Here is an 18,169-nt window from a genome sequence, read left to right on the forward strand (position 1 = left end):
GCCCCCACACCCACTCTTGCGGCATGCATGATTTAAAAGCAGAATTCTAAAAAACTTTAACTGCAGTAGGAGCTTCAATGCGTAAACACACTGAGACTACATGTATAAGCAGGGTTTGATCAGGCTCTAGCTTCCAAAGGCAGCTAAAGTTAATGTAAAATCTATCCATGGGCATCTTTCCATTGTCTTCTGTAAGCACTGGATTACAGTTTTCCTGGCAGTGTGAGAAGTCCATGGAGCTGGAGGGCAAGAGAGCGTGAATTCACACGGAAGGGCATGCTATGCTGTCTCTGGGACATCATTCTCCAGCACGCTTAAATGTAATCCAGGATTTAGGAGACACTGTTCCCCAGCACATCTCCTGTAGCTGCAGAGCAAAACACTAGTGATCATAGCTGCAATGGGGAGTTTGGGTCCCAGGGAAGATTTGAAGCTAAAACCTGAGTTGGGTCTTGCCATTTGCCAGGGAGAAGCTGCAAAGATGAATAATGGAAGAGGTATTTAGTTTAGGTCGAGAAACACAGGGTGAATATGACTGACCTACAAAAAAAAAAAAAAGGGGGGGGGGTATTATATTAAATGGAAAAAAGAATCTGTGTTTGAAATACTTTGTTCAACGGGAAACTGGGCAGTTTGTATTGGTTTTCTCCTATTCTTGCTTCTATTTTACAATTATTTAGCTTGAATTTTGTGCAAAACTGCAGTTAGAAATGCCCACGTGGGCCGTTTCTCCATTTTCCCAGTGTAACTCGAAAGCACCCACGTTGTTTCCACGCTTTCCAAATGTTGTTTCCCCCCCCCCATTTTCTTTATTCCCCTCACATCCCCGCCCGCGTCCCCGTGTCCCCGTCCCCCTTTCAGGCTGAAGTTAACGTCATGTTTTCGCCAGGTTCCTTTCTTTGACTTGCCAGGCCCGACCTTGCTGCAGCCCCACGAGAGCCCCGGCTTCCCCCCCCCCCCCCCCTCCCCCGCGAGCTCCGCAGCCCCCCCCGAGCGCCCCGGCCCCCGAAGCAGCGCGGGGGAGCGGCGGGCAGGCGCGGGGCCGGGCTCCCGCCGCGGCGGGCACTGCAGCAGGGCGGGCGGCAGGTGCGCAGCCATCCCCAGCCGCAGCCGCCGCCGGCCCTCCGCCAGCCGCTGGCAGGTCGCCTCCCCCTCGTGTCGCGGGGAGCCGCGGGGGTGCGCGGAGCGGGGCTGGGGACCGCCCGGTGCTTAGCCCTGGTTGCGGGGCGGGGGCGGCTCGGGCGGTGATGCTGGGTGGAGGAGGAGGAGGGGGGAGCTGGCGGGACAGCCTGAGGTGGGCGGAGGGGGGAGGCGGTGTTATACCATCGCGCCGGGGAAGGCTGAGCATTTGCAAATTCCGGCTTCGCAAGGCGGGGAGCATCCTGTCCCCGCCGGCCGGCAGGGCAGCAGCCGCAGACCAGGACGACGCTTCCCGGCTCCTGCTCTCCTACCGCTGCCCGCGGTATCCCGCCTCCCCCTGCCCGCCGCGGCCGCTGCCCGCCGGCGCCTGCCCTGCCCCGCGCCTCCCGTGCGAGGAGCGAGGAGCGGAGCGCGGGGAGGTCCGCTGGGAGCCCGGCACTGAGCCACAGACCCTGCCCCTCGCCCAGCCGCGCAGGCACGGGCAGAGCCCTGGGTGAGTAGTCTGGCAGCTCCCCTAGTCCTCCAGGCAGGGCAGAACCATTCAGGCCCCCTTCTCCACATCCCTTTCTTCTGCTCTCGGTTGTGTGCCTGGAAGGTGCAGCTGATCGCTGCCCTCTGGTAGGTTGGTCAAGCTGGGATCCTGGCTTGGGGAGGGATTTTTGAAAGGCTTCACTGTCTGCTCCTTAAAACAACGTCATTCTACTAAGTTACCTGTCTTCACTTGGAAATCTTCGTCTCCTTCCCTCCCTATCCATAACCTTGTAAAATTTTTTCATCCTTCCTTTTCCTTTTTTCTTTTACAACTTTTCCAGCCTTACAGAGTTGCCTCCTTCACTTTCACCTGCAAATTTACATAGGTAATAAGCCAACAATAGGCTGCAGGGCTTCTTTAGTCATTGAAGGTTATTACTAACAAGTGGCTCAAAACATCTGTATGTTTTTCTTTTGTTCTCCCCTAGGCTGAACAGTCATGACAGCTGAAAAGACTATTCCTATAATTAATGGCAAGCCAGACGATGCTTTGGACCCAGAAGCCTCAAGTACCAACCTCGTCCACAGTAATGATAAGAAAGTTCATGAAAGAGGCCACTGGAACAATAAGGTTGAATTTGTGCTTTCTGTGGCAGGGGAGATTATTGGGTTGGGAAATGTTTGGAGATTCCCGTATCTTTGCTACAAGAATGGAGGAGGTAAGATGGCATCATCATATGTTGATTTACAGCTTGCTATAAACATGTGGGAAATAAACAGTTAAGAATGTTTTACAGTGATTTCTTGAATGAATAAGAGGTATGTGTTCAGGATTTCGGTGTATATGTGGATAGAGCAGTATTAAGCATCTGACAAGTAAGGAAAAAATATTTTGTTTCTCTTTCTTTCTCCTCCCAAATATTGTGTGACTTACTTTCACAAGTTTCTTTTATGTTAGTAAATTTACATCTTTTTTTCTCTAAGATTTTTGATGTGGAAGGAGCCAGTGTTCTATCATAGTAGTAGTGTGTTTTCTTCTGCATATGAATACAGACCCAAGCATACTTTAATTTTGTCTGATGTAGAAAATAATGGAGCAGTTTATTTTTCACAACAGTGTACTTTGGAGAGGATGAATGTTGGTTTTGATACTGCTACAAAAAATACTTTCATTTCTTTGTCATGTGAAAATTTCTTTAATTCAACCATACTTTTTTTCTTATTTCTTCCTAAATCACTACAGTGAGGTAGGGGAAGATGTAAAAGCTGCCTGTTACTCAAAGAAGAGAGAAAGCACCATAAAATTTAGAATACAAATATTATTTGAGAGAGAAAGAGCAGACTTAACTTCTACAAAAGTGCAACATGTGGCATGTATTGGTTATAGTTATGCATACACAATGAAAGGTATGTGATGGTTAAGAATAAGCATATCAGCAGTGACTTGCAAAGCAGTGAGGGGAGGAAAGAAAAGTAAATAAAAAATTTGGTTTAGAATTCTGTGGACTGGATTCAACGTTCTCCTCCCTTAAGGCCTGAATCAGTGTTATAGAAGCTTATGCCTACACTACCTGTTATGGGTAGGGAGAAAATCAGTATTTTCAGTGGCTGATATGCAAAGATCTGTTCTCTAATGGGTTTGCGGGCTAACAGTTCTGTGTCAAACATCTTTCCCTTGTCCCTCAAAAACTAGGCATGGTTGTCTGAACTCGGGTGGTTTTGGCCCAGTTTGTCTGCTGGTTCTGTAAGGCTGATACTGCTGTGGAAGATCTGTTTATGGTTTGTGGCTCCTTTCATTGCATAGCTGTGCTTTGGCAAAACTAAGATGACAAGAATTCGCCTGTTTTCAGAATGATGCTACCAAGTACTGCTGTTAGTACATAAATATTAATATGCTGGATATGATATGCAGAACAGTTTCTTGTTGATTGTCAAAGCTTTCGCAGAGAAAAAGATAGAAATATTTTTTCAGTATATAATGAAGATTTCCTTGTTCATACAGTAACCTTTATGTGCCCATTTGCATATAAATATGCTAGGTTGTCAAAATGTGAAGCTATAATTTTTAAGGCTATAACATTAAGTGGAAAAAATTTCTAACCTTTTTTTTTTTTTGGTGATTTGGTGAAAAAGCAATTACTTAAATATCATACTTAATCACCACTCTATTCCTTAAGAATAGAATTAATGTGTGTATGGTTTATTTGGTCATGTCCTGGACCATGGGAAATTTGCCATTGACTTCAACTTTATTCAGTGAAGACTTGGTCTATGACCCGCGTTTTTGTAACTCTCTGGAACACCCTGCTGGAATTAGACCAGGGTTGGACTTGTTTGATACATCAGATGTAAATACTGAAAACTACTTAGTGTGTGGTAAGTGAAGACAATGGTAAGATATGAGCTAGTTATTTCCTAACTTGCTAGATACAGAACAAACCTAGAAGCAGTAGTATGGAACTCCTGAGGTCTGATGTCTCTCTGGTACTTACTCCAAGTCATAACAGGTAGTGTAGGCATAAGCTTCTATAAATTTACTTTGTTCTTATGGATATTTAATGGGTCTTTTTAGGAAAATTAATTTCTTTGCATGCTTGGAATTAGGTGTATCTTGGCATATGGTCTCTTTGCAAGCTGGGAAACCTGGTGTCCTCTAATTTTCGTGATGTATACCTGTTGTAGAACAGTGTTGGAAAAATAGTTAAAGCTAGTAATTTCAACAAGTTGCCATGCTTAACTTGCAATGGTTGTGTGCATGAGCAGGCCAGGCGGGATTTGATACTGGTCAGCAGTTCACCCAGCATTTAAGATTTCGTTTGAACCGTTTGCACAGCAAATCATGCAGAGAAAGCATGTTTTAGATGCAAGGATTCCATTCTTTGTGAAATCCACTTGTGTTGCTTGAGATGCAGCTGAGATTCATCTATAGGCAAACTGCCTAGCTGAAGGAAGACACTACTCGTGAAGAGATCTCTTTTGATGTGCTGGGTCTGAAGACAGAAACTTCAAGTCAAAGCAGCTGTGTTTAGTTGTCTCACCTTTCTAATCAAAGTGCCTAAAGCGTAATAATTCATAAACCTGATTGTTGCAGGTCGTGGGTGTGTTCTGGTGTTTGGGTTTTGGTGTGGTTTTTTTGTTGCCTTTTTTTTAACAAACATTATGAACAGGATGCCTGTTTGCCTTGTAGTTGTAGAAATTTTCCTGAAGTATATTCAGAAATACTTTGTTCATAGTTACTATTCTGATGGAGATTTAATATTGGAGAGGTAACTATTAAGGTGCCGTTCATAAACGATCAAATTGACCTTCAGGACTCCTGTTGACGGAAGAAAATGCTACTATTGCTAGTGCCGTAAAGAACTGATCAATGTATGCAGTGATGGACACTATTGTAAAACACATCTTCCTAGGAGAAAATGCATCCACCAAAACTTTCATGTGTTTAGCGTAACTTGTGTTGATTTAAAATGGAATGAATGATGGGATGCTTACGTCATTTCATGGGAGCTTTAAATGAAGTTATTTAGTGGTGTGGGATTATTTGTTTGTGAGCAAGTAGGTTGAGGCCTGGATACAAACATTTTATATGTTGTACTAAGCTTTATTCTCATAACTTAGGCAGTTAACACTGTAATTTTCATCCAATTTCAGGTAAATTATTCTGTACAGCACTTTGCTGTGCTAGTCTGCCTGGTTAAACCAGCAAAACTTTCTTGGTGTAAGTGAAAATGGCAGAATGAGTTATTTTCTGCTTTCTTCTCAGTATTTATTTATTTATTTCCTTGTTTCAGTCTAAACCAATTGGTTTAGTTGCTTGCTTTCCACCTCATCCTTTGACTCATCAGAAAGTCTGAGGATTTGGGGGAATGAGGAAAACCAAATCCTTATATGTTAACAGATTCTCTGTGTAGTCAAAAGGCTGTATTTTATTCCTTATTATTTAGGTTCAATTCTAAACGGATTACCCCAAATCTACGTTATTAGCAAGTGACATTATGCCTAACATATGTATCTTCTCTCATTGCTTTGGCATACTTCACAGCCATGTTTTTTTAGGTGCCATACCTAATAACACTATTAATCATTAAATAATACAATACTACTTCTGTGTGTTAATCGATAAAAAAGGATTACTTGTTGTTGTTGTATACAATGCTTCAGCACTGAATTGTACTATTCAGTGTCTATGCTGGAGTTTACTGTCAGCATCTAACAAAAATGTTGATGTTGTCTTATTTTGCTACAATTTCATATTAATATTTCTAGCTGATAAGGCCAAGCCCTGCTTTCCTGTTCTTGTAAGTAATTCTGAAGTTTATTTCATCATTCCCTTTCAGTGATTCTTATCATCAGGCTTACCCAAATAACATACAAAGGACTTCTTGGTTTTAATTTCCATAATGCTTCTTCATCCCTGCTTTCCTGAGAAAGGCAAGGAAGAGAAGATCGTGTAGACTGACTTGGTGACGATCACAGCGGAGCTATGTGGCTGAGCAACACTGGTCTTTTCTGTGTTTGAGACACACATGAACAGACTTTAGTCTATACTGAGGAACTTTGATCTTTTTTTGTACAAGACACTGGTTTACAGGTTAACTTTTGATATTTGGGGCAAGGAGTAAACACTTTCTGCACTTTCAGCATCATGCCTGAGTGGTGGCTAATAGGTGATCCTTACTTTATTAAGAAAATTAATTTCTCACTATGCTGTCAAGGAACTGTATTCACTGTAACTAATACCCCCTCAATGTTTACTTGTAGGTGCTTTCCTCATTCCATATGTGGTTTTTTTTATTTGCTGTGGAATACCAGTATTTTTTTTGGAGACGGCCTTGGGGCAGTTTACGAGTGAAGGAGGCATTACATGCTGGAGGAAAGTTTGCCCTCTATTTGAAGGTAACAGTTCTGTGTTCTACTGCAGAAGAATGCATTCAATTTGAAGTAAAATAAAATAAATTGTATCAAAATTGAAGTTAAGATAAAGTGGTAAGCATTGGTTTTTAAAGTACCTGAAAAGTAACTGTTTTCTATTTGTCTCACTTCTTTTTTTTCTCTAGGCATTGGATATGCTACCCAAGTTATAGAGGCACATCTAAATGTATATTACATCATCATTTTAGCATGGGCTATCTTCTATTTGTTTAACTGCTTTACTACAGAGCTTCCTTGGGCTACCTGTGGGCATGAATGGAATACAGGTATGATGACCTCAGTAGAGATTATTGCTGTACAAATACTTCCAAGTAGTTGGTTAATATATTAAAACATCAGAAACAAAACTGTTCTGGTAGAAAATCTGTGGAAATGGGCCAATCGCATCACACTGCACCATGATAAAGGAATCCTGGAGTGAAGACTTATTCACACCTTTTTGTTTTCAGTCATTGTATAAGCATTTGTTCCTGCAAAATACAATGTCAGATAGCAGAAGAAGACTTCGGATCTTGTTAATTTTTTAAGATATTCTGGCTAAATCCTAACACTGTCATTGGCAATCATATCTATTCTCATGGAATACAGTAAGTCAATTCTACTGACGAGCTGATGACCTGATGACAGGTTACAATCTTGCTTTTTCACTCTAATGAAATCAGGAGGAGTTTAAATGGAAAGTATTAAATGTGGAACTTCGGATTCACTTTTTTTAATGCCAGTTGTTGAGGGATAATGTTCATCAAGCTACTTCTGAAAATTTAGCCACATAAATAATCCTTACTGCATGCAAAGTAGCCTGTTCCATGAAAGATGAGGTGTGTATTCATAAGGTTTTGCAGTACAGGGCTCTGCATCTGTCCTGATTGATATTTTTATCTGTAATGCTCTACTTGCTGCATGTGAAGATCACAAACATCTATGGGGAGGAATACATACTGATGCCCTTATTTCCGCATTCCTGAAGTCTTTGCATTTGTTTCCTATATTACTGTCTGATTTCAAATCATGTACCAGTTGTCCTGTCTTTCATGGCTTTTAATAACTGGTCATTATTGTGTTCTTTGAGCAAACTAAAGCTATTTGAAATCTTGCAGTTTAGGTTATGTCAGGGAGCTAGCCGTGGGCCCAATAGATGTGGAAGGCTTCAGTATCAATTTTGGCAACCCTGCAAGGCAGCTTAGTCAATGTTGATTGCTGTTCAAATAGTAAGTGTCAACTTGACAATGCTGAGCTGCCTTGACCTCCTTTCTCTGTATTGGAGATAATAAAAATAAGCCAGAGTGACTATTCACTTGCCATATTAAGGCAAAGCGGGAACTTGTTGCTGGCAGTGTTTCATGAGCCAATTGTTACCATTGGCCATTGAACCAGCAGCTGGAGTAGGAGTATGTTGTAATTCCCAATCGCTTTGGTTTTTCAAAGCATCTTTCTTCTGCCTCAGATGTTTTATGGGTCCTTGCCATTGCAACTGTGCCTTTGGAAAGCGTTGTAGCAGACTGTAGCATACTGCATGGGTAGGATGGGATAGGCCTGGGATCCTGGTGATCAAATTAGTGTTACAGAGGGAGGTGTGGCATTTTAGCATACCTAGAAATCCTTTAACCACAGAGAGAAAATGTATTATAGAATAGTAGCTTTACATGATGGACAAGAGGAAATGTACTTGCATGTCAATATAGCAAACTCTGTTTTTGTTCTTTTATAGAAAACTGTGTGGAATTTCAAAAACTTAATATGAGCAACTGCAGTCAAGTCTCTTTACAAAATGCCACTTCTCCAGTGATGGAATTCTGGGAGTAAGTGCAGATAAAATTTATTTTTGACCAGACTATAAGTTATCTTCCAATATTTTGATCATTTACACATGATTAGGTACCTTGTAACCCTATAGTACTTAATGATAAGAGTTCAACTGGGAATTTTCTCATACAGCCAAAGAGAGTCAGGATGAGAGTTTTAACTCTTTTTGTTTTTAGAGGGTACAAGGAAAGGAATTCCATATCCTGAAAGAACATAGAACAAAGTGTGCCACTTAGGAGCTTGGCTCCTGCTGCTGGAGGGAAGAACCTCAAACTCATACTAATGAGGAAGCAGAGGTGAAAGGAAAAGGATGATTTTAAATATTTCTTGGGTTTTTTTCCAGGATGTTTCTTCTTTTAAAGAGCTTGAGAGTTGCACCTTCATCCTTGCTTGAGCTAATTAATACTTTGACTTCTGTATCTCATTATGATTTAAAGGACTATGTGTTAGTTATTCAGGGATAATAATAGGAGAGTTTAACTGTCTCATCTCCTTGCTTCAGATTTCCAGTTAGAGTAACAGAAGACAATTATATGTCTACAAAATACAGTCTGCTTTTGTGGTGACACATATTTTTTCTTACTATAAATATTTAAATTGGTGCATGTGTAGTCACATATTTGTGCCTTGCAGGGTGTAGTGTGTGTTAAGACAGTCATGGAAAAGGAATGTTACTTTAAATACTAAGTCATCTCACAATTCAAAGTGTGTTACAAAATTCTGGCTTACTAAAATTTCTTGCAGGCAGGCCCAGTCTAATCTTGTTAGTTTTATTAAGATAGAGCCTTATTCTGAGGCTCTATGTTCAGAGCTCTGTTTTATGTTCGGGACAGCATTAGCTACACTTTGAAAGGGCCATAAATAAAGACTATGCTTGAAGGGACAACTCTACATTGACATATTTTTCTTGAATGTTAGCATATGCTATTGTCTTTGCCTCTGAACCTCTTTTTCTTGCTACATCAGTTACATTAGCCTTCATGGGTCGTAGTTGTTGCTTCAGTAAATAATGTTTTATTTAAAAATGCCCCCCCCCCCCAAGCCAAAATAAATCTGAACAAGGCATGAAAATGCATACATTATGTGGTTAAAATTGTAATTTTATTTTCTCTTAAAATTCTCAATAATCGTAACACCTAACACATTAAATCAAAATATACCTGCTCTACCCATTTCCCAGTTAATATTGCAGAATAAACAAGAATTTCTGAGGTGGCATCTCTTATTGCTGTGACTTCATAATTTTAACAAAGAGATCTTACGGTTCTTTGGGATAACCAAAACAAAGATTTCATATAATTAGAGTAAATTAACAAAGTATTTTCTCCAGTACTGGCCTTGTTTATTCGCTGTGCTTCTTTGTGTATTCATCAATATTAAAAACTCAGCAATTAATGGTAACTCCAGTTATCCAGAGAAACAGGCAACATTCAGTTGAATTATATGGAGGGTGCAGACTAAGTTTTATATTCTCATGTTTTTAGGATTTTGGTTTTTTTTTGTTAGTGCTTATATTTAGACTGTCCAAGTACCCGTGTCAGTGCTATTTTGATGCACACACGGGTGCATTTTAAGCATGTCCCCTTCTCAGAATTCTCTAAAAATGAAGCTAAAAAAAGATTCTATAGCTGAACTTGGATTCCAGTCACAGTGGGCTTTAAATCCTTCAAATTTTGGACAAAATATTTGCCTACCTGATTTTGGTTGAGTTAGGAATGAATTATGAAACTGGAAGAGCTAATCAGATTTAGCCTTTTCTATAACTTGTTTTACAGTCTTGTGTATACAAAGTTGAAAAGACACGCTCCAGAACTTTTAAAATCACAAAACCTGAGAGAAGATAAATAAAATAATTTATTTGAAACTTCTTTGTTGTGTTGTGGACAAACTTTCCATAATCCTAACAGCGTACTGGCCAAAATGGCTTAAAACATTGAACTTAACTACTTTCCCTGTCTAAGCAAAACTGAAGTTGCATAGCTTTTCACACTTGGAAAATGAATATACTCTCTTCCTCCTGAGGAAGATATTTGCCTTGTTAAAATTTAAGTAGATATGACGTTACATGGCTTCAAAATTCAAAATAGACGTAACAAACTAGTTTAGAGGTGGAACAATGAGCTTTATTAAATATCAGGACTGATTTTACATTAAAATAACTAATTGGAATGAACAGAAGTTTATAATGAAGTTATATATCTTAAATATATTAGACAAATGCACAGTAGAGTTCTTTGTGTATAGATTATGCAGTGCAGATCAGAGTAGTTAATAGGAAGTAAATGTGTTACTAAACTAGTTAATTTGTCCAGCAAGTAATCTTATAGTCTGTAGATGTTATTTCACTTAGCCAGAGGTCTTGTTCACATCATGTTGCTTTATTCCTTTATAAATTCTGGGGTCATTTATTGTAAGACACTTTTTGAAACAAATAGTAAAAGGAAAATTGATGGGGTAGACTGCACAGAGCAGATACTTCTTGGTATTTTCATAGCTCATGTGGATAGTGTGTGAGAATCTTCAGTCCAATCACAGGACTAAATTCATTTGCATAACGACCAGGTTCCTTACAATTAATTAAGTAGATGCCCGTGAAGGGAAGGGGGAGGCTCTTAAATTTCTTCTGAACAGCCACACCATTCAAAACATTTACGCTTTGCTCTGCAGTGTCAAGTCTGCAATGGAAGTTTCTCAAAGTTGTGGCCACTTAAAGCCCATTTATTGTGTAAGGGGTCAGCTGGGGGAAAAAAGTTTGGGGTTTGTGTTTTTGGTTGGGGTTTTGGTTTTTGTTTTGGTTTTTTGTGTGTGGGTGTTGTTTTTTTTCTGTTAACATCTACTCTTGAGATGACATGTATATTGGAGTGGCAATTATTGTGAATAGTGATCCTATTTGCTTACTGCATATGATCTCATTTACATGTGGAACTAAATACTGCATTTGTAAACTGCCAGCCTGATGTTCTATCTTGCTTTTGATAATCATATTGCATTACCACAGCCTTTTAGAGTATTCACAATATCTGCAAATTTTTTTAATTTATGAAAACCCAAACCCCAATAAAAATGCTTGGGGAAGACTCAGTATTTACACAAATGCACGTTTTAGCAGTGCTATGTGTTTCTTTCAAGCCTAGTGCCCTCAGTCTAAGAGTTAATAACGCTGAGGGCTATACAGGTTGCTATGTATCATGCACCAGACTAGACTGGTATTATGTAAATATCAGCAAAGATTAGTAGCAGGGGCACAAGCTGGATTTGGTTTTGTTCAGGCGCATGGGAGTAAATGAATACACCGGGCTCGGAAGGATGTCTGCTGGCTTTGAGAAAGAATCTCTTTCTGTCTGTTTTTTCTCCCCATTTAACTAGTACTACTAGGTCTTTTCCATCATCTAGGCTAGAAGGCTCAGCCTTTGTTTATTTGTGACTGGAAGCAAATCAAAATCCTTAGTTGGTTTGAGGACTGCAAATAAAGGCTTCAGTCTCTGATACATTTCTAGCTTTTATTGGTTTTGTGGCTTTGGCTACTCCTAAACCCATTGCTGAAGTCAGACAGCAACTTGCCCAACTTGCAGTTATGACTGGGAAGATAACTTTGCAGTACTATGGAGCTTTTCTGGCATGCAGAGTAGTTACGTTTCTTCAGGTCTCTGCAGAGGATACTGTTTCCTTGCTACACAAGCAAGTATATTCGCACTTCCTCTGATAATGCAACGTTCTCTACCAGCTTTGATAGCTGGCTTACACAGACAGTGAAGGCCTATTTATTGTTTGTTGGTTTGTTTAAAAAAAAAGAGAAAAAGGAGACTTTAGAGGTAAGTACTGCAGTAGGTCCTATTTTCCTTTTGGTACATTCAGGAGAATCTCGTTGTATGTTCAAGGACCTTAAAACTTAATATAATTTTTGAGCCTGTAATTCATATACTTACCTATAGCTATACAGTGAAAATGGTCTGATCCTGCTGGAGGAGCAGCAGGCAACATCTGGGAGTTTGGAGCCTCTTTACTTCTTTTCCTGCTTAGAAATGTCTGTCCCTGTTGGTTTTAAGACTTCATTTGAGTTAGCGGACTTGCCACTGTTGATAACTCTGGGAAAAATTAGGAGGTTAAGGATTTCTTACCTTGCTTACAAAGACATTGCAAGCCATAGCCTTGAGAAGTTTCACATTCCATCTGCATATGCAGTTTTTAAGGTAAGCAGCTGAATTAACTGAAATTCACTTTTTCTTCAAATTGTAATGCCAAATCCAAGGGAGGGGCTTTTTACAAGGGTGTGTAGTGATAGGACAAGCTGGAATGGTTTTAAGATGAAAGAGAATAGATCTAGATTAGATGTTAGGAAGGAATTATTTACTGTGAGGGTGGCAAGATACTGGAACGGGTTGCCCAGAGAAGTTGTGGATATCCCGTCCCCAGCAGTGTTCAAGGCCAGGCTGGACGGGGCTTGGAGCAACCTGGGCTGGTGGGAGGTGTCCCTGTCGGGGGAGTAGAACTGGGTGATCTTTAAGCCCAAACCTGTCTATGCTCCTCTGAAAGAATGACAGGCAAGAGCCTGAAACTTCACTTTTCATTTCATAACAGTGCCCAGCATTCAGAGACTGCCCAGTTAACTACCATTTATGGTGTTTCTCTCATCCTTATCATATAGCTTGATTAATGATTTTCTAAGAAAAAAATAGTAATCCTAATTTCTGGGTATGGCACATGGATTTTCTAGTGTCCAAACTTTAAACTGTTAATAGTGGTAGCTGCAGAGGTAGTAACAGAGGTCTTGACAATTTTGGATGTATTAAAGCAGTCCCATGAAAGAGCTGTGGCCATGGATGAGGCTATATTTATAGCCTGGGAAACAGAATAGCGAGGAGAAGATACTCTGCTCCATTGTTCTGATGCTTTCCTAGGAGAGGAAATTGTCTGGCAGGTACAGGGGCAGCAGCTATGTCTGTGGGCTCTTTTGGCTGCTACTCCAGTCTGTCACCATGGTCAGGAATTTGAGGTTTCTAGTGCCTGGGAAGGGAGCTGGACAGACAGAGGACCCATGGTTTTGTGGTTGATTCCACCTCAATAGGTTTTTTTTATTGGCTGTGTAACAACAATTTAGTCCTCTGTTAAAGAAGGTCTAACTTGTTGGCCTGTCATTCTCTGGAGGGGGTGACACCTCCTTAGCATTTCCAAGAAAAGCATAGTGAGAAAAAACCATTTTTTTGTCTAGGGAAAAAGAAAAGGGACTGTTCTCAGCAAAAAGGAAAAGGCACAATCCCTTTCCTTGCAAAGTCAAAGAGAGTTTTCCTGTTTCATTCAGGCTGCAAATGACTGCAGGAGTCACATTGTGGTTAATCCCCACTACCCTATGAAAAGTCGTTAGGAAGTTGAGACTCATCCTGCAGTGCTCAGTACCCAGAGACCTTCTGCACCTCTCAGAACTAGGGTCTTTGTACATGTCTTGTAGAACATCAAGTTGTGCCAGACTTGCTCATTTCTGTTTGGTTCATAAAAGGCCGTGTGAAAATTGCTTTTTGTTTATAGTCGCATGAGCTTTTCATCTGGTTTTGCCTCAAAACCACTGACTTTGGTTTCGGTTGAGAGAAGTAAATGGGATAGGTGTCAAAATGCTAAGCTGATTTCTTAATATTGAGGGATAAATGTTACCCTAAACCAGGCAGATGGACTTTATACGTATTGTTTTTACTATGGAGACAAAATGACCTTAAAAGTTGCAAAGTCAAGTATTTGATTATTAGGAAATACTGGAAGTAAGGCTGTGCAGTTTTAAGTTCACATCTTTTATGGGTATAGATTTCTTTAGTTGAAGAACCACTTAATAGATCTGCTTTGGTTTTGCTAGAGTATGGATAGGGAGGAAACACTGTGCAGGTATTCAATATGTTGTTGTTTTTCTATTTGTTCATTTCCTTTTGGTTTATATCCTCATTAAGTTCCTGTTCTGCTGACAATGTTATTAATTCAATCAAGGCTTTCTAGGGTACTCATGATGTCAATGTCTTTACAGTCACAGTTTTCATGATTATTTACACTTTCACTGATCTTCACAAAAATCTTGATCAGTTCAAATTATTCCTATTTACAGAAGGGGATCTGAGCTACAGAGAGAGTAAAAGGAAGACATATGAGGAGCCCAAGACGTTTTTTCATGCTATTTAGCATTAGGATTGCACACATTTTATTTCAATTAACAAACCAGAAAATATTTGAGTCAGCTTTGTCCAAAGATGAAGATTTAAAAAAAGTTAAAGACACAGTAATATTTGCTTGAAACAAGTAATTGCGATTTCATTCCGAACAAAATATTTTTTGAGCACTTGCAAGAAAATTATTTTTAAAAATAACTTTGTCATCTTTAGTCTAATTACTCAGTATTTAGAAGACTCTCTTCATTGTATTTTGCTTGAAAGAAGTTGAATACATATATTCCACTCTTCTGTATGGGTGGGAATCTCACCGTCTTTTCTTGATCTTGCTCTGCTTTGTATAAAAGTTAAGTAATTGTGGAGCATAGACTGGGATGCTAACATCTTGCTTCTCAGGTGCCTTGGCCAGAAGGATTATTCTCCCTCTGTCTCACTACTAGTTTAGATGGTTTAGATTGAAGGGGATATGTGAGGACAAGAAGGACTGAGGGAAACTGTTCTGATACTTTATAGGTTAATAGTTAGACTATCCAGTTCCAGTCTTTATGCCAATAAATATTTAATTGTTTATACACAGTGCTAACAGGAGAGAGTGAAAGCTTTTTCTGAATCCACCTACTGCAGAATAGCAGGACATGTGATAGCTAGGGAGTTCTCTTGGTAGAGAACTTCATAGGCTCTAGGGTATGGAAGGGCTATGAATATGGGTTTCCAGCATGATGGGGTAGCTTTTAAATTGTTCATTTCCTATCCTAACCTCTTCCCTCTGCGCAAATCAACTCTTCATTCCTCATGTTTCTAATCTTAGTTCCAGAAACTTTGAAAGGTCTGTTCAGATGGAATCTAGATGTCAGCATGCTTCTGGGACACTGGTGCGCTATCGCAGTTCTTATCTTAATTCCACAGTTGATTTGTTACTCCCTGCTCAACGATAGTGTCTGCCTGGCATCCCCACCACAACCATCTACTTTAGTATCCTGCCCTAGGATTACATCCAATCCTAATATTCCCACGTATACTTCCTACTGCTGTCTTTTCTCTGGATTGTAATTCATCCTAGTCTTTTCTTGGGCAGTTCAAACTGTCCTCTAACTTGTCTCCAAATTGGATGTATTACTGCTTTCCACCTCTAGCCAGCTAGTCCCAGTCACTTTATACAGCCAGCTGTCCACACCCCAAACTTGCATCTAGTGTCAGGATAGTTGCTCACCCACCTATGGTCTTATAACTCCCTAAACATTTTTCATCTGCTCCCTAAATTCATTGGCCAGCTAATCACAGACTGCGTTGCAGCACTCCCCAAACTATCAAGCTGCAACAAGGTCTTTTACCATCTCATACCAGTACATTCTTCATACAGTCCCTCTGCTGCCTTCTCATCTCACCTCATCCAGGGCCCACTCTCTTCTCTCTGCTTCTTCCTCCCCTCTCTTCCTCGGCTGCTCTCTCTTCATTGGCTCTCAACCCCTTAACGGAACCAGCCACAGCTGCACCTTGTCTACATCAGCCAACCCACCGCCCCTGAAGCCAGCCCACAGCTGTATATTACCAATGCTAATTAACCCAGCTTCATTCCTCTACAAGACTGTTCTTCCTTCTGCTCATTGCTTCTCTTCCTCTCCTCATGCCTGTCTGTTAGTGTGCGAAACTGGCCTCCTTGTCCAGACATTCTCAGTCCAGTTTATCTTCAAGTCTTGCTAACTCCCAGTCCTCTGTGTGTGGGTTTTTTCTTCCAGATGTCTTTAAATTGTGCAAAGTTAGTAGTAAGTATGCAGCATTAAAGTATTTTGATGGAGGATTCTAGGAAGGTTTTTGTCGGTATCCTGATGACGTCTGGCAATGCGAACTTTTCTGTTTTTCTTCAATGATAAGTCAAGTGTCAGGTTATTGCAATAAGTATTTTTTTCCTATGTCTGTGTTTTGGGTGAAGCCAAAAATTACCATTAAAATTTTTGAAAGTAATCATCATAAAATAGTTTGCTTAAACCGTAGGAGTTTGAATAAATATATCTGTATCTGGAAACAAGATTCTGTAATGGAAAGTTTTAAATAATAAAAATTTGGTGTTAGGAGACACACCTTTTAAGTTTTGGAAAACTAACTTTAAAACATTACAAACTCCTCTTCAGTAGTTGTAGGTACTTAGGGTAATAATAACCATTTCTTTGGTTGTGAAGGTACCATGAACAATTTTTATTTTTTATTTTCCTAGTTATTTAGAATGAGACTGTTATTTCAGATATAGTTCATAAAACATTTATTTCACTATCTACAACTTAAAATGTCTTTTGGGAATATGTAGCATTTGGTTGGTTCCTACAATAAAATATGGGAAAGTTTTGGCCTGCAGTGCTGGCAAAAATAGAAATTACATTTTTGTAGCAAAGATCATACATGAGCTATTTAAAATAACCCTTAATTACACAATTGTAAAAGTTCTAGCAATGATATTATTGCCTACTAATAGTTGGAAAACATGTACAGGGATCTGAGTGACGTGCTTAAACTGTGACCTTTTGCAGCTGCTGGCTCAGATACCCAGTTTTGCTGAAGAATGCTAAACTTTTTTTAAGAATTAGTAGCATTAAGGGCTTTTTCACTGTTGCTAATTTAGAAATGTATGTTTAAAGACATATATACCTATATATGCACTTTTTGATCCTGCAGGGAAGGAATTATTTGTTAGAAACATAGTTTGCTTGTAGGGGGGAAAAAAAAAAAACAAAACCAAAACCAACCAAAAACCACAAAACCCGAAAGGTCTAAAATAGCAAAATATTAGCTGTGCCATGACAGGCTTGGCCAAATCAGTCAATTGCAGAACATGCCAAAATAACCAGGCATGTTTCTTCTGGCTTTGCTAGGATTTTAATTGGTTTCTTGTAGGTGCTGTGGGTTTTTTTTTTTTGGGGGGGGGGGGGGGGATGTTTGGTGTGGTTTTTTGTTTTTGTTTTGTTACTTATATAAGAGAAGATCTCCGCTGAAAGGCTGCCTTTCAGTTGCATCTGGTTTTGTACAAATACCAAAGTGATCTCATCCCTTCATTAAGAATTATTATGCATAGCCTCCTACACTTGTATCTAAACAAACTTTTAAATCCTATAGAAAACTAAAAGCAAGATACAGTTCGTGGCAATTGCTGCCTGAAACCAATTAGTCCACCTCAGTAGCTCCTTTACAGAAGAGAGATGTCTTGCATAGGACAAGCCGAAAAGTTACATTGGTGTTTTGCCCTCCCCAGTAATGTTCTCTCCACCAGTTTACAATGGGAATTCTGTTTGCAAGTCTAGATGTGTAAACAAATAGCATGTAACTCTCCCAAGCCATATTTTTCAATACCTCTGGAATATTTTAAATATGCATGTGGTTTTGTAAATAATAGACTGTCACTTTCAACTGTCAAAGAATGTGCCCATTAGATTTGCTTACTGTCTTGAAATTAGAGAATCTTAAGGGCCTTGGTGCAAAGAATTTTAAAGATGCTCAAGTAACTGAAAACAATGTTAAACAACGGTCACATCCACTTCTTGGCTATCTTGGCCAGGCTACTGCGTAAAGCAAATAGTTAAGCAAGCCTGTATCTATTTTTGACTCTTGAAAAAGTATAATCGCAAGAAAAAAGGGGAAAAAAAAAAGTTTAGACACTAAAAATATTTTTAAAGTATGACTTTGTAGAT

At 39.6% G+C, this 18,169-nt stretch overlaps 1 protein-coding gene across 1 annotated transcript in view; it reads left to right on the top strand.

Moving 5' to 3' along the window:
* Nucleotides 1–1,402: 1,402 nt before the first annotated feature.
* Nucleotides 1,403–18,169, top strand: part of SLC6A11 (solute carrier family 6 member 11) — a 106,167-nt gene continuing 89,400 nt past the window's right edge. The window contains exons 1-5 of the mRNA XM_037386047.1: nt 1,403–1,633; nt 2,100–2,330; nt 6,373–6,507; nt 6,669–6,809; nt 8,252–8,342. Coding sequence (XP_037241944.1) covers nt 2,111–2,330; nt 6,373–6,507; nt 6,669–6,809; nt 8,252–8,342 — 587 coding nt within the window. The 5' untranslated portion in view covers nt 1,403–1,633; nt 2,100–2,110. The remainder of the gene's footprint in view (nt 1,634–2,099; nt 2,331–6,372; nt 6,508–6,668; nt 6,810–8,251; nt 8,343–18,169) is intronic.

Source organism: Falco rusticolus, chromosome 4, assembly GCF_015220075.1.
Source record: "Falco rusticolus isolate bFalRus1 chromosome 4, bFalRus1.pri, whole genome shotgun sequence".
Classification (NCBI taxonomy): Eukaryota; Metazoa; Chordata; class Aves; order Falconiformes; family Falconidae; genus Falco; species Falco rusticolus.